The 16,609-nt window shown below is 45.5% G+C and overlaps 1 protein-coding gene across 1 annotated transcript in view; it reads left to right on the forward strand.

Moving 5' to 3' along the window:
* The first annotated feature begins 2,631 nt into the window (after window positions 1–2,631).
* The window catches only part of LOC100123891 (Kv channel-interacting protein 4), a 42,555-nt gene continuing 28,577 nt past the window's right edge, over window positions 2,632–16,609 (forward strand). The window contains exons 1-7 of the mRNA XM_031921243.1: window positions 2,632–2,639; window positions 2,950–3,033; window positions 4,165–4,264; window positions 5,062–5,415; window positions 6,265–6,285; window positions 10,881–11,069; window positions 16,464–16,537. Coding sequence (XP_031777103.1) covers window positions 4,168–4,264; window positions 5,062–5,415; window positions 6,265–6,285; window positions 10,881–11,069; window positions 16,464–16,537 — 735 coding nt within the window. The 5' untranslated portion in view covers window positions 2,632–2,639; window positions 2,950–3,033; window positions 4,165–4,167. The remainder of the gene's footprint in view (window positions 2,640–2,949; window positions 3,034–4,164; window positions 4,265–5,061; window positions 5,416–6,264; window positions 6,286–10,880; window positions 11,070–16,463; window positions 16,538–16,609) is intronic.

A 16,609-nucleotide genomic window follows, 5' to 3' on the forward strand; every position in this document is an offset into this window, starting at 1 on the left:
GAAACTCGATAGGGACAAAACGACGACGGGGATCGAGGAGAATTTTTATTTACCTTCTCCCTTGTCCCCGTAGTTAAATGAATTCCAATCTCTCCTCTCCGGAGCCGTCGTCGTCTTCCGAGCTCGCTCGGGCTATTGTGATCCGGGTATTGTTTCAAATCGTCGTCGCAACGATTTTGATATGTGTGTCTAGCGGAGATAACGAAGCTGATTCCGACGAAATGCGATTACATCCCGATGCGCATATAACGGTATTACAGAGAAACCTTCAGCCGCGGAGAGATTGAAAATTTTAATTAAAAGCACATCCCTTCGAGCTGCGGATCCATCGCAAAGGACGCATTTGTTGCCGAGGCATTAATTGAAAAATCTATAAATAAGTCTCGCGCGCCGATCCGGGAATCGGAAAAAGCTTTGCTTGGCAAAAAACGATTGGTCAACTTTATAACGACCCCCGTGTATGATACCTCGCGCGGATTCATCGCCGCTCCTTCGACTGCGGCAATATGACACGCGGCCTTCATTTCATGTCTCGGTTGGCAGTTCGATTAAAAATCGCGTATCTCGGCCACCGCCGCAGAGCTCGTCGATAGCCGGCTGCACACATGGGAAGGGCCGAGGAAAAAATCGCTGCAGCACTGGGGATCACGAGGAGAAAGGAAATTGTCGAATCTAATTCGGCTCGCGGAGCGTTCGCACTTTATTCAAATTTTTTCCGCGCACGCGAAGGATACAACGCTCCCGGAAGACAGACATTCATATAACAGTCCCCTCGACAAAGGAATTTCATATCCGATCGAGTCCTCGCCGAGTTCCCTGATACAGACAGCTCCTGCGCAGCTCCGTCGTTAATCCGGCGAGTAGAGCGTCTGAAATGAAAGGAAACCCGCAGCAGCAGCAGCCGAATCTGTACGTGACGCCGAGAGCACTCGTCTATTGTTCGTCCGAATATTCAGCGGTCGTCGGATTCCCAAAGACTTAATTGGTCTCGGTGTAGCTTGTTTGACGTCGCGCGTATGCTCCTATGCGCTTGACCCAATTTCAAGGGGGGGGGGAGGAGGGATCTTGGCTGAGCTTGCAGACACCATGGGACGAGTTTGAGGAGACGAGTGACGAGGATCCGTTGAATTCAAAAATACCCGGTAATCCAATCGATCCTTTGCGGAAATCTCAACGGCTCAGAATACTCCGCCCACAGCCGCAAGTCCCGTTAAACTTGTGTAAATCGCGATCAAAGAGAGCGAGAGCAAAACTCGCGGCGGTCAAAAAGCATCAAACGTCTATTCTCGCGTTAAAAGTTCGCCGCGCGCGTACGCCTAATGTCACGTGACTGCAGCGGCCGTGTTATGTAAATTCGACTGTGCGACTGCTCGCGCGCAAGTTTCGAGGCGCAGTTTTGCGCGAGACCGGCTTGTGCGCGCGGCGAGAGGAGAATCGTATATTGTATAAGCTACTCGTATCTCAGCATGAAGTACCGTTTGATTCCTCGTGCGTGATTAAATCCTGTCTGCATAGGAATTTATTCGACGTGATTATAGTGTGCTTGAAATTTATCGCCTTAATTGTGTCTGCGAACAGTGAATGTAATAACGTTTCGGAGTAATATATTTAACAAATAACCATGTAACATATGCGCACTAACTGCAAACTTACCTACTTGATACACCGCGCATAGCTTTGCACGCACACACACATACGTTTATCTTTAACTAATGCTAGACTCTGTCTCTCCGCTCTGGCTGGCTGTTTCAGATGTTCAGTGACTAACCCAAGCTGCGAGCAAAGCAAAAAGCAAAATCTGTTTCGTTATCGAGTTAGCGTCCGCGGGGAGAGAGGAAGAGCAGTATGTCTTCGCTGAGGAAACCGCACCACCGTCTCAAGAGCTGAGGAGGAGAGGAGAGAACGCGGAAGGAGCGAACGAGGTATGCTATACTTTTAATAACGTTGGAATTAGAGGAAAAAAGGGGTACTCGATGAATCGGCGAAAAGTTCGGATAGCTATACGGTATAGTAATGAGAAGCAAATAAGCGCTCTGGCGCGCAAGGGCGGAAGTTGAGCGAGCAAACTAGGGAGCTGTAAGAGTAGTGGGCTAATTTACGAGTTGCTTACCTTTTGTGAAAAATTAACGCCTGTAAAGTTTCCAGCTAGCTCATAAATAATAACGGCTTATTCAAATTTACGCGCGCTCTCGGAGCTGCCTAAATGCGCGAAAAGGAAAGTTATAGAACTCGCGGCGGAGGGGTAATTTATTTCGAATTACTGCATTGTTAAAGCTTCGCGCTGCTTTCAAGGCATCCGCAGTGCAGGATCACCGGCCATCAGCGAATCGAGTGAGTGAATAACCGCAAGGGGGCACCATCCGATCGCAAGCCGTCCGTGCTGTTGTCCGCCGGGGGTGGCAGTAGCGGGGGTGGCGGCGGTGGCTGCGGAGGCGGTGGCTCGGGTTATCGTCGGCGGCGTGAGTGGGGCTCGGGTGCGGCGGCACGCCGGCGCGGTGCTGCTGGGCCTACTGCTGCTGGACGGAGCGGCGGCGCCTCGTCCTCCTCCTCCTGCCTATCCACCATCAGCTCCTCGGTCGCGGGGAGCGCGGGGGGCTGCGGCCCCGTGGTGGGCCTCCCCTCCTACAAGAAGCGCCAAGGTACGATGCAATTTTCCCCACTTACCTCTGCATTCTTTATTATATTATCTATATCGTATGTTTGTTTGTTTTTTTTTTTTTCAATTTTGTTTTCGATTGTTGTTATGGGTATGCCACGCGGTTGATGAATTATTATTGGTTTTCTTTCACCCGTCGTATTGGAGCTGGGGCACTGTTCCGTCGATTTTTCGCAAACGTATACGTTTTTTACTTCAACTGTATATAGCGAGAATGAGGCAACGACTTTTTATAACAGTGCCAGAATCGAGGCCAGCAGATGCTCTACGATTTAAAAATTTGTAACTTCTAGAAAAGTGTGGGCATACCGTATAGACTGAGATGTCCTGGGCAGGTGGAACCGGGGCTTCTGGTTCTACGTTCAAACTCCGACCGAGTAAGTTCGATTGTCAACGACGAAAGAATTCGCTTATACCCGTGACTTTATTTGACAATAATATTCAATACATATCTAAAGTATTTAGTATTCCAGAGTGACTTTGATGTACCCACACTCATGTAACCAAGTGTGAAAAACCTTTAGATAGAAGGTAGTACATAATATATACAAATATTTCGTAGCATATTTGTCCTTTTCTCTTAACACGTTGTTACCCACTAGTTTTACTAACGTAACTGTACTCGCCAGCGTTGTACCCATGAGTATGTGGACTTTTCCGTTTTTCCCAGACTAACAAGTTTTTGAATTATCAGTGCCCCAGATCAGACGCAATGCAGAAAGAAGTAGCTCACTTATACGAACTGTACCAAAGTGGATAGTAAACTGGAAACAGCTACAAACTGCTTACTGTTTGGAATGTAGATAAAAATTTAGAGTAAATCGATCGATTCCAATTTTCTGTCCATAGTCTGATACACACGACCCTATACAGATTACGGCACGTTCTGTTATGACGATCTTTCTCTGTTTGCGAATGTTGTTATTTGAACTTTTCTTTTCGAACCTCTGTGCACTAACTATACGTACGTTTCCTTTTTTAAGCATGCTCTCTGGTGATTTTATCGAATTTTTAACTCTTATATTGTACCGATCAAATTCTCATAGTGAGTAGCACAAGAATGTCAGTATTTTGCCTGTTTCAAAGATCTTCACTCACATTCACCTTCTGCATACCTGAAACTTGATTATTGATGGAAAAAAGTCACCAGTGATTATCCTTAAGATGTTTAGAGGATTCACAAAGTAAACAAGTGTTGGTCTATCTTCGATGTGTGGAGTGAGGTCATCGGTATTAATTTACCTGCTAAACGATCGCTTTTAGCTATATCCTTTTAGCTATACTGATGATTTCACTCTATATTCTATGTTCTCTTGGTTAACGTTGCTTCTTTTAAATCGGGAATAGCTTGACATTTGAGTTCCGTTCGTTGTGTGATTTATTTATTTCATTAGAAATGTGTCTTAAAGAAATACTTGGATTAACGATATTACTGTACTGCATTTAGTCATGTAGTTGATTGAATATTGAATAATTTAACACTGAATAATACGTACTGATTTTTAAAGTTCATGTTGCATACAAGCAACACCGAGGGTCATAAGAACCCTTTTAGACGCACTATTGTGAAGAGACCAAGGCATAGCGAACCTGTACAAAAGACAAACGGTAAAATTGACCGAACTTGACATTAACGGGAAAAGTAAAACTCGTGGATGTTCTGAACAACAACTCATTATACTCATTATGTCCATTTCTAATTTTTTTACTGACGAAAAAAAGCTAATAATTACTATTGTGGCTTTAAGTGTAACATACATTGAAATTTTATTAATGTTTTCGAAGAGAAATCCATCGATAGGGTTCAATGACATAGTGCATAATACATTGCTAGTTGAATTGAAGATTAATTGTATTCTCTGCTCCTTTTGATTACACACCTTCGATGCCCCATCCTCGACTCAGGTGGATCATTCACTAGTTTTTCATTTCTCCTTAAATTAAGTAGAGCTTGGACGAGGGGTCCGGAATTGAAAAGAAAAATGGGTCTGCTCGATTTCGAAAACGTTCAGAAGGCATACTCAAATCTGCAACTATATAAGCCACGATATTCCTCTCGGAAACAAAACACTTATCCACTAACTCGCACCTCAGCACCTCGTATGAGTATGCTTTCTACACGCGAGGACGCCAAGTTCATTCGAATCCTTGAGTAAGTAGGGACTTGGGCATCCTCGCTTGGCGCGATAGTTTGCCGGATCAGCGCTAAAGCTTCCAATCCGGCAAAGCGAGCGCGGACCCAGACTCGCTGTAAATATCGAGCAATCCCGGACCCCCGAGCCAGGAGCCCTCTCTCGCCGAGAGAAGCGCAAAGACTAACTGAAACGAATTTTCCGGGGCTGCCTCTCTCTCTCTCTCACTCTCTCTCTCTCTCTCTCTCTCTCTCTCGGAAACGACAACTGCAGGTAGCGGCGGATCATGGGGCCGCGGCGGCAGGGGTCGTGGGGGCCGAGGTCGCGGGGGCGGCGGCGCGGCGAGCCTGCTTGCCGGTTCCGGTGGCGCCGCCCCCGCGCTCCAGGCCAGCCAGTATCCGCCGGGCTTGCAGGCCGTGGGGCCCGGTCTGCGCGAGGTCGTCAACATCCTCGGGCAGCGCAATCAGGCCGGCACGCTGACGGGCATCGGCCCGCCAGCCGGTGCCTCCGACAACGAGGCTACCGATGAGGAGGAGGAGGCGGCGCGCAAGGGACCCCCCAAACCGCTCTACAGGAGGCTCATCAACTACGTCCGACAAGCCTGGACCGGCGTCAAGTTCGCTCTTGGTGAGTTTCTCTTTCTTTCCCCCCCATAACTCTCACCCCACGTTCGTTCCGAGGGAGCGTGTATGGGCTCTATGCCGGGGTGGGACGTTGCATATAGCCTAGATTACGCTCGACTGCGCGCGGCGCTGGAATTTTTTTTCGAGCGAGAGCTACGCACTAAATTTATACGACTCGCTCGAAAGCTCGCCGACAGGATCTGACCCCTCTCGCTCGGGGAAATTCGGCGGGCGCGCAGTGCACACACGTGACATTCTCAATATTCTTCCTATACGCGGTTTGAAAAATCCACTCACATGATTTATTGTACTTTAAGCTGCAGGTATAGTTGACAGCTGTATCTTTTATTATCACGTTAGTCCGTCTGCTAGTCTTTCTCAAAAAATACTCTGTCCTAAACCTACGTAAGTATCACTTGGTTATAACCATTCCTTCTGTGTTTCAGGGAGAAATCGATATGTATTATTATTTGCGCATAGATGTTCGAACTACTAGTCGTACTAACTTAACGCTGTACATAATTTATATATCCGCAGTGTGCTGTATACATTTATATATGACCCTAACGTTTGAGAATAATCAAGCACAAGCTGGCAGCTCGCTATAGCTTTGAAAGTAATAATAAAATATACAATTATCCGTCTTTCTGCGGCATGAAGTCGACGTTCGCGCTGACGATGTAAACGATATGAACGTGCTTTGACTGTTTTTATTTTTCAAACTAGTGTGAAATAATATTGGGAATTTTTATGGTGTGCATTACTTAACAATTATGTAATTCATATATAATAGTTAAGATTGTTTTCGCCTTTGATGTCTAATCCAAACTAACCCTTGCTGTCCGACGCTCAGCTGATATGATGTGCGACATAGGTATTATTTTATCCGCCATTGCTTTTTTTTAATCTCCTAATGCCTGTTATACTATATCATTTCGAACCACTTTTACTTATATCATATTTTTTGCAAGGACAATCGGGCACTTCTGTAGTATCTGCATCTTTTACGATATCTGTATGACATAGAAACTCTGAGTGTCCTATTCTCCTGATTTTAGTTAGACTCGCCTTACATATATTACAATGAACTAATTAGAATTTCTCTTTTATCACATGATACATGAAAAAGAATTCAGAACACTGCCACATTCTTCAGATTATTATTCGTCTTTCTTACTCTCCTTTTGTAAATAAGATACTATTTTCATGGTAGCTTTTTTTAATTTACACATACACATTAGTCTGTATCAGCATGTGTAACTGAAGTTATACAAGTTCAAGTAATCTCAGGCTTAACATTCACCATACCAGATGATAAAATGAAATGAAAAAGCTCGGTAAAATGTTAAAAAAAAACACACAAAAGCCCTGCTACATCGAAGTGTTTTCCAAGCGCAGCCGTCGGCATTGTGCGAAAGTTGCGCCCAATCACCTCCGAAAAACGCACACCCTTCCCAAGGCTCGGAAAACCCATGCAGTGGCACAAGCGTTTTCCAACAGAAATCACTCGATCGTTCGATGTTTTCATTCGCGTCTACCTACGCGCATTCTTCCGAGCGCGTCGAGCCCTAAACAAAACTTCGACACCTCGTTTTTCGCAGGAATAATCGCAGAGCAAATTAGCTGCTTCAGCCATTCCGCCTTTAGCTCGTTAGCCATAACGCGTGTAATGCGTTACGAATTACGTGGAATTGATAAGCCTAACGTGATATTTACGAGCTGAAGCAGCGTATCAACGCTCAACAAAACGCGAACGTCACAAAGCTCGGAGGAAGCCAGGACGGAAAACTAAACGTCACGTGCAACCAAAGAGGAGGTAAAAAAAGTTCCGGGTCACCGCTTGCTCTTCGCGAAAATTCACACTGTCTTTCATGCGGAGACAAGCCAAAGGGATGGAGAGCCAGAGCTTCGTGTGGTTGCGCGCCACCGGATACGACTCGTTTGACTAATATTGTCCATTAGAGTCATCAGACCAGATGAGTTTCTCTCCTTCGTTTGTTATAGTCGAGAAAAAAAGGATGCTCGAGCTTGCTTTTTCAGATTGAATTTTTTTCGCGAATAGAGGCATATTGAGAAATCTGATCTTCGCAAAATAATGTTTGCAAATGTCCCCATTTAGACGTTCGAACTTATTCGTTAAAATCTAAAAACTTTTGAAAGTTATCCAATAGATGCCAGTTTGCCAGTTTGCGAGCGTTGCACCTCAAAATTTTAATTAAAAACCCCTTTCGGATAATTTTCTAATATAAAAACTATTCCACTCGCGAAGAGGTGGCCTAATTAAAAGAGCAGATTCCTCCATCGAATAGAATCCCCTCGCAGAGAGTCACTTTCAACTTTGAAGAAATTGCCTTTTGTACACGGGGAAAAAGCGTATCCGATATATGCTAACAAAGAAACTTCGGGAAGCTCATACCGCTTTCGAAATACCAGAAGCAAGACCGTTCTATTTTCTCCCGGACCCTCGAAACACATACATGCCAATCCCCGTCGACGTAAATTCGACGTTACGAGTCACTCGAGGAAAAACATCGAAAGGAAAGAGAGCGTAGCCGATTTTTTGTTCGTTTCTTGTTGTTTACACCCCTTGTATACACACTCGCGAGGGAGCGAGTCGAGAAAATTTTGTTTTGCTCCGTTTGCTCGTGAAATTTAATATTTATGAATACGCGAATAGTTTTAGCTCGCAATTATGCCACTCGAAGAAATGGAAAAGCAAAAAACGCAGCTTCGCAAGGAAAAGCAGTTGACTAATTTTCTTCTCGCTCGTCTCCCTATTATCACTTTGGGGTAATGCTCGAAGCCAACACCTATAGAGGAAAAAACAAGCACTCGTCGGAATCCAGCTCTCTTTCTCCAAATCCTTTTACTTCGCGCGCGCGCGCGAAATCTTTGTCACGGCTGCGAAATCCGGCTGACCGAGCAGAGACGCGGAAATTGCGAAGATCCACGCTCGAATATCCGGCTCGCCTTTGCGCAGAGAGAATGGAATTGTCGAATTTCGCAGGGGGCTTATCTGTTTTGTGGAGCGTCGCGCGCTTTTAATTGAAATTTCGATTGCAGATGAGTTCGCTCTTCGGATGGAGCTTTTTAATGAGCAGAAGGTAATGAAGTTTGCGAAATAGCTTCAGAGGTATGACGAATTGGAAAGATTCCATTTGCAATGTTAATTAGAACGGAGTGCCAAACCGGGCCTTCGAAACGATCCACTTACGAATCCCTCTTGTACATTGCCAAATGTCCTCTTTCTCTCAAAAATTCGATTTCTTAAAATAACTCTCAACCAATCCTACAATTCTCAAATCGCGAACGATCACGTCTCTTTTCGCACGAAGCCTTAACAGCCGGTGGATTATCAGGAAAAAAACCGTCGAAAGCTCGCGCTAACGTCTTTCTGCTCCTTTGCGAAATAGAACAAAAAAAAAAAAGGAGCGCATAGAGAAATGCAGCGCAGCGGTGAGAAACTGGAGCGTCAATGGGGCCAGCTGCACAATCCTTGAGAAAAACGCAGACGCGCCGAGAAAGTGGAGCATACCCCCGCAGGAATTTTTTGCGCGCCGAACTCTTCGGGAATCTCTTAATGCCTCGTGACTTCTTTCACTTGGAAAGGCGTGGCAATCGAGCGATGCTAACGTTATTTCGCGGATTCTGGCTTTGAGCACGCATTACGTAAACCAGCTAACGAAGTAAAAAGAGGGAAGTGCCTAATTTGTCAAAAAAAAAGAGGGGTTGTCGCGACGAACGACAGAGTAAACATGTATACACTCCTCGGCCTTCTAACTGACAGCCGACAAAAAAAAGCACCGGAATTGCGAGTAAGCGTGACTCTCGAGCGGAACGAGGGAATAACGAAGTCGGGCGTCGCGTATACGCGTTTATTATCGAGTCGTGAGGTGGCGATACCATTAATAACGCTGGAAGTGTCTATTTACGGGCTGAATCATTTCAGGTGGGGTCGTTCGGTGATTTCGGCATTTCGAAATCACTCGAGGGATCATCAGAGCTTGCACCGAAAGCTCGAAATCCCGCAGAAGCTATTGCCGAAGGTAATTCATATTCACGAACCGCGGCGAACGTGTATCTAATAAAAGTAGCCCACGCAAGATTTACGGGGTCCGAGGAAATTCATTCGGAGCGCTGAGATAAGACGAAATAATGGCCGAAGTCGCGCTATCGTGCCGGCATGGGGCTGAAAAGCCTGTTTATACGGAGTATCGCCTAATGTGGCAGGCCCTGCTGAATCTTTCGGAATTTATGTATTTCGCGCCGTAAACATTTTTATAACGCGGAAGAAGGTTAATGGAAATCGCTTCCTTTCATTCCTTCTGATTAAGATAGACCAGATATACAACTGACTCGAAACTTCTGCGGAATCGAGAGTGATTCGAAATCTATGCCGGACGATCTCGTCGCTGAGTAGCAACAACGCAGATTCGAGTTTCGGCTCGTAAACGGCCGGACTAGACACGCTTCGGTCCCTCGAGCTCGATTCTTCCGACGTTGCCTCGGAGCGTGCGCGAAACTTCCCGCGGGAAATGAAGAAAGCCTGAGCGGCGTTTCTTTGTTCACCCTATTCCTCGCAGTTGGTTTTCAAATTTATTCGCGGATTTTCGTCGAGCAGCTTCCCTTTTATGAGCCGCAGTGATTTTCTGAAAATTTTCAAATAGAAAATTGTAATAAAACGCATACGACTAAGATTCCTCGCTGTACAACATATTGAAATTAATTTGCACGTAGCACAAGAAGAGTAGTAAAACATGCTTTTATCACACCGAGTCATCGGCATTTTTATACCAATCATTTTAAAGCATAATTTTTCCCATCTTTTTTGATATATTCTTCAATTATCATTACTTTTATATGAATAACGTTTATACATATATAGCTTAGAACAACAAGTACTAGTCCACATCTTGCGCAAAGACAATGCAACTATTATACAACAATGGCACAATAGGAAACTTCACAGATATATTTATATCCGAACATTTTTCTCTTTCGAAACTTTGCAATTCGCTCGCTTGAGAATTTATCTTCCTCTATATATACTCTATCTGATTTTCTTCTCTTTCCTTCTCTCTATAGATAGGACTATGGTGATCTTTCAAAATCTTCCATCGAATTGAACCTTGTTTACATTCGGTTATCGTAACTTTGAAACATTTGATCTACCTATACTATGTACGTTTGGCAGTGGTAAGGTTTTTTACGGCCCCGTCCGTGAAGTTTTCTCAAATCGATGGCTCTTGCAGTCACTTTCCCCGAGTCATCTGACGCTCCTTAATCCCCGCTATCCCGGCGGAATCTCTCAAAACAAGCCTCCCCGCAAGATATGGACAACTTACGAAACGTCACCATAGTCAGGCCTTCTGCTCACTCTCGCGTCTCTCTTCTTCAGCTCTACGAGACAATGCACGAGGGGCTTGGCGAAAATCGGCGAAATCTAACGAAGGACTTTGTGCCCCACAGATTCGGAGTACGAGGAGGAGCAGACGCCGCGCTACAGGCCGGACTCGCTGGCCAGCCTGTGTCGGGCGACGCGATTCACCGAGGCCGAGATGAAGCGCATCTACCGGGGCTTCAAGGCCCAGTGTCCCACGGGCGTCGTGCGCGAGGAGACCTTCAAGATCATCTACTCGCAGTTCTTCCCCCAGGGAGGTGAGTCCTTGTATGTTGTACCTTTATCCCGCATGCTAGTTGCTCTGCTTTTACTCGATTAGCGATTATAGCTCCTGAGATTATCTTCAAGGGAGCTGCCTCGAGATGTTAATCGAGAGAAAGATTTACAGCAAAGTCCACTTTGCTTCATAAACTTCATAAGACTTCATAAACAGAGCGCGCGAGGGCAACTTTTTTGCCAGACATAATCAGGCGGGCCAGCTGTTTCTTCGGACGGAAACTTTTCGCGCTCATGCCATCGAAAAGCTCGAGAGCTTCCCTCTCGCTGCGCCCTAACTTTCCTAATATAATTCAAAAGGCTCGAAATCTCTCGCGCTAGACACAATTAAACGCCTGCGCAGCTGGTACCGCCGTCGAGACAAAGTGGTGCGTGTTGTATGAATAACGGGGACTTTTTCCCGCGACTATACTCCACGGCTCCGATTCGAGGTAGTTCGCGTATTGGATTTCATTTGAATATCGATTTAGTATTTTATGGGGTATATATAAGAGAAAACCACACAATTTATCGCCTTCTTTTTTATAATTAGTAATATCGACCTATTAAGATTTGAAGTATTGTTAATCAAAATTTTTCTGCTCAAGAGCAACAATGCGGATAACATAAAAGTATTAGACCTTTGGGATACGTATGACATACCGCTATGATATAATATGTTCGTGAATCCTAGAAGCAAACGCTGCCCAGTTCGAGCCGAAAATTGCCAAGCTCAGCCACTTCCCACAGCAGCATCTGCTTGGCGAAAGAGGCCAATCCTCGCCTCATCCCCTCAAGACATTCTCCGTAGTATTCTTGAGCAGCGAGCGTGCGCCGCTCTCCCCGCTCACGCTCAGCCGAATTCATTATTTAATTAACGCCAGATGCGCGAGCGTAGGTGTTTAATCCGTTTAGGCTTTAGGCCGGCGCTTTGTCTCCGAGGCGGCGGAAAAGCATTGTTCCCGTCCCGCCTCGTAAAGTCTGTCTGCAGTGACACACTCGCGCGCGTGCGCGCGCGCATATGCGAGGTTGAAAAATGTCGAGCTTCCGTCTCTTCCCTTTTTAATTTCCGCGAATTAATCGAGATTTTGGATGTGCCGGATTTTCGATGGACCCGACGGTGAAGGAAACGAACGGAGCACCAGTAGAAACGGGCGAGTTTGGTCGGACTGCCGAGAGATCGAGCAAATCGTGGTTGTTCGGTAAATAGACTCGGCTTTCTGCACTACGGCAGACGCCCCGAATTCCTGAGCTCGATCGAAGCTGGGGCTTATCGGTTTTACGGTATTTAGACCCTTGAATTCCTCACGGACCAGTACCCACTTGCATCGGAATTCAGAGAGCTGAAAAGTTTGCATTCGTTGAGATCTAAAGTGCATATTCGATATCGCAAGCTCTGATTAGAAGTGAAATAAAGCGCGTATATTCCCGTGGAAATATACGTATATGTATAACTCGACGTTGAATCCGCGACGCGGGCATTTGCCTCAATTATATTTTCTCTCCGTGAAAATGATTAAATCCGACAGTCGCAAGCCAGACGGCTCTCCAGAAATTAATTAGTCTCAATTTTCCTCTATCTCACTCTCCTAACACGAAGTTTATAGTCCTAATTAATCCGCATCCGAATCGTGCACATCCCATTATTCTAAAGTCGCACAAAAGCTCTCTGAATGTCTGATGTGTCCGGCGGCTTGAGTTATATACACTCTCCCGAACGTAAAATAGCGCGCAAATAGCCGGGAGTTCGATGTATTTGCTCGGGAATCCAAAAAACGGTATATAAGCCCGCTTCGTTTATGCAGATTAGACGGCTGAACATAACGAGGGCTTTATCGGCTGAATGACTCGGAATATTTTTCATCCCTCTCTCAATGCCTTTATTACATTCAGTTGCAGCGTTGATTGACTTTTGAAAAAAAGAGGTTCTATCGATACGTTAAGCCAACTCAACGGCTATTCGCGGCGCAAATCCCGAAGGCCCACCTTTCCCTTACGAATCCAGCTTTTTCTAATTCGACAATCTGACGCGCGTCTCCGGACTTTATTACATTTTTCCTATCCACGAGCCAAGCAATATACGCACACACGTAAGAAACGGGGAACACAGAGGCACACGGAGGTCGCGGCGCGTGCGTGTAGTCGAAATTTTACGCGCGCGCCATCGATCCTCGGCGTCGCCGCGCCTTTTTGGGATTTATGGCTGCAGCGCTGAAAATCGCCCTCCACTGTTTACGAGGGAAGAGAGAAAGAGAAAGAGGCCCTGACCCCTAAACTAGCTCGTGAAATATATACGGGGAGCTGCTGCGGATTTTTGAGATCGTTAACGGGGATTTGCCGAGTGCATAGCCCTGGATTTGTATTATTGCCTTTGCCTTATTCTTTTCGTTTTAAGGGAGTATTTCTATAGAGGGACGGCTGGATTTGTGGTTTAATCTCGGTGTGCAGGTTGAGGATCAGTATATCGAGTGCGATTAGAAATATTCGCTGATCTCAGCACTCTTGTAAGACTCGAGGGACGACATTGTTGATAGATTAGCGAGGCGCGCTCGACAATGAATAACCATCGGCGTCGAGCAGCTGGTCTTCTTATCTGAAATTAAAAGTGCTCTCAAGAAGCGCTACGTCATGAGGCGTCGATCGTGTCGTGCGGCTTATCGCGAGTATTCATATAGGCGGGTATAGGTATATGAATAGTGAGTATTATACGGGAAGGACTTGTGAAACTTTTTCAAACCTTACGAACCCTCTGTTATTGGCAAACCATTGCTGTATTCGAGCTATGAAAATTCACAGAGCGAGATTCAGAATTGATCAAACGGTTGCTTTCTCGAATAACGGGCGCACTAAATGCCGAGGAAATAAAGAATTCAATTTCCTCGCGGCGAGAAGAAAAGTATGCACAGGATCCACTGAAGCGATGACCTCTCGCGTAATTCCGATTACGTGCGATATATCCTCCCTTTCGCGCCCTTCTGTTTCACTCGCTTTCCGCGCGCGCGCGCGCATGCACGCGTTTACGTTGCGCGCCAGGTCGTTCGGCTAATCTCGCTTTACGGCGATAAACAGCGCAGCGAAGGATAGGCATACGTGACGGGAATGTGATCGTTCGATGTCTTCATTGAATCAAGCTTTCTCCAACTCACGTTTCTCGGACTGGCTCCCCGCGCTCGGCCCTTTTGTTCCAGCAAAACGAGATTTCCCACTCAAGCCTGCTGGAAGACATCAGCGTCTCTGTTGGGCCAAAAAAGTCACGACTAGAGCTTTTGAACGCTTCGGCGCTTATTGTTTTCATACCGGCGCCGTCTGCTAGCGATAAAAACGTGCGCCCTTTCTACTCTTCGCATTTCGTTTAAAACGTTTTTCCAGTACGATAAGATGTAAGAGTATAGGCGACTATGTGCGCGAATCGAAAGGAAAACATCAGCCCCATCAATGTCCGCTCGGGCTTCGCTCGTTTAGCGTCGGCTCCTGTAATCACCGCCTCATTTGGCCGCGGCGGGAGGCGCGAACGCGATAAAGAAGCCGACGGCCCGTATTATTTAGCTGCGCTCCTTAATTAAGTCTCTCTACCACCGTCGGCCCTTCGCTAATTATTCGGCTTAATTAGTAGTCTACTACTCGCTCGCTCGCGCGAGAAAAAGAGCAGAGCTTCGCGAGACTTATATATATAATAGCTGTGTAATTTATGATGAGGAGCTTGAGCGGGTATCGTTGTTCTTTCGAAACGCTGGAATCGGAGCTCTTCCAGAGAAGAAGGAACGGGTGAATTCTTTGTTCTTCTTCTTCTTTTTTTTTGACGAAGATGTTAATTATATATTTCTTCGGTAAAATATAGTCATGTTTCAGGAATTCATAAAGCTAAATTGAAGAAGGCTTAAAGCTAAAAAGTTTAGGAAAGCTTTAAACTCTTACAATACACGAGCTAATATTAAACGCCCAATTAAAACTTGGAAAGAGCTTACGTTAATACACGCGCGAGATCTATCTCTAAATTGCCGTAGCGATCGCGGCATGTCACGTCCTTTCGAGCTCGTTATCAGCGAGCTGCACGAGAGACAAAATTTTCTTTCTCTAACATTAAAAGTATACAAGAAAAAATGGAATTGCATCGTAAAGTAGGTACTGAAATTTTCAGGTCACATTCCCGACGTCAAAGCGAAACTCCTCTGTCGTCGATAAAACAAATACTAATACCTGCACTGCGCTAGAGAATAACCCGAAAAAAAAAACTAGGAAGAAAAAAAGAACGTCGCTTTGGAAACTGTAGTTTTTTTTTACCTCGGCTGCGAGCGAGCAGCATTAAAGTAGAAGGAAGACTCCAAGTTAGAAAGTTACGATCTTCGTGCAGGACGAAAATGCGCAGCGAGAAAGTCAACATGAGACGCATTTTACTCCCCGAAGCTTCCTAAGAGGATTCAATTTATACGGCTGAATGTTTAAAACAATATAAGACGCCTCTGAAAAACTTTCCAAGTCGCGGCTTATGAATAAAGAAAGGACGATAAACTGTTTCCGGGAATAACTAACGAGATGAGATAAACATCTGCGGGACTAGACTTTCGAAATTAAATTTCGCTGGAACGAGTTTTTCTGTACTAATCTCGCCAGGACTACTTAGGATGGAAAAGTCTTTCGTTAAAATTAGAAAAATCGATTGGATGCGAATTTCGAGGACAGTAAAATCAGCGCTTTCGCTTATCAACGATAAAAGCTCGACGCGCATAAGGAAAGAGAGAAAGAAGGCTCGTAGTCGCGACGGATTAAATTACTATACGGTCGAGCATCGGAGGTCGTGCGTCAAAGCTGCTACGGCGCGTAATCAGATTCTCCATCGCGGCTGAACGACGGCCGATAGTTGTGGCGAGATATGCGGTGTAGATTTATGCTGTTTTGGAAGTGGCCGATTGGTTGCATTATCAGCTAGGTATACGAGAATTCACGATTGAATATAGATAATTTACCTTAATCGCATTGCTCGTGGTTGACAAATCGGCAAGTCTTAGATCAGCTCCGATGATATTATTACGAGGATGTATGCACGTGGCGGGAATCTCGTTAGCTCGTCTCGGACAGACGAGTACACGGTTCGATCTGGATAGCCTCGCGACTGTGAAGTCGACCTATCTCGCGGGTCTGTGGCCGCGATCGCTTGTAAGCGGGTATTGAGATGGCTGCGGAAAAGGCTTCTTTAGATAGGTATAAAATGTGAACATCGATATTCTCTAATTTTGCAGGTGAGCGAACTCGCAGTCGCTGCTTTAAAATAGATTAATCAATGCTCACTCGGAAATAATGTCAGAGAGCAAGCTCTCAAAATTTCAGTAAAAAATCTCCCCTTATACACGTGATAAAACTAGAAAGAAAAATGAAGGTGCGCCACTGTTTGCTTTCAGCCAACACCAGCCAGTATGCCCACTACGTCTTCAACACTCTGGACCACGACCACAGCGGTATTCTCAGTTTCGAGGTAAGTCCAACAGACTGACTTTCTCTCGCTCCCTATATATCATACTCTCTTTTCCCGAGGCTCCTTTTACCC

The sequence above is a fragment of the Nasonia vitripennis genome, chromosome 1, assembly GCF_009193385.2.
Source record: "Nasonia vitripennis strain AsymCx chromosome 1, Nvit_psr_1.1, whole genome shotgun sequence".
Taxonomy (NCBI): Eukaryota; Metazoa; Arthropoda; class Insecta; order Hymenoptera; family Pteromalidae; genus Nasonia; species Nasonia vitripennis.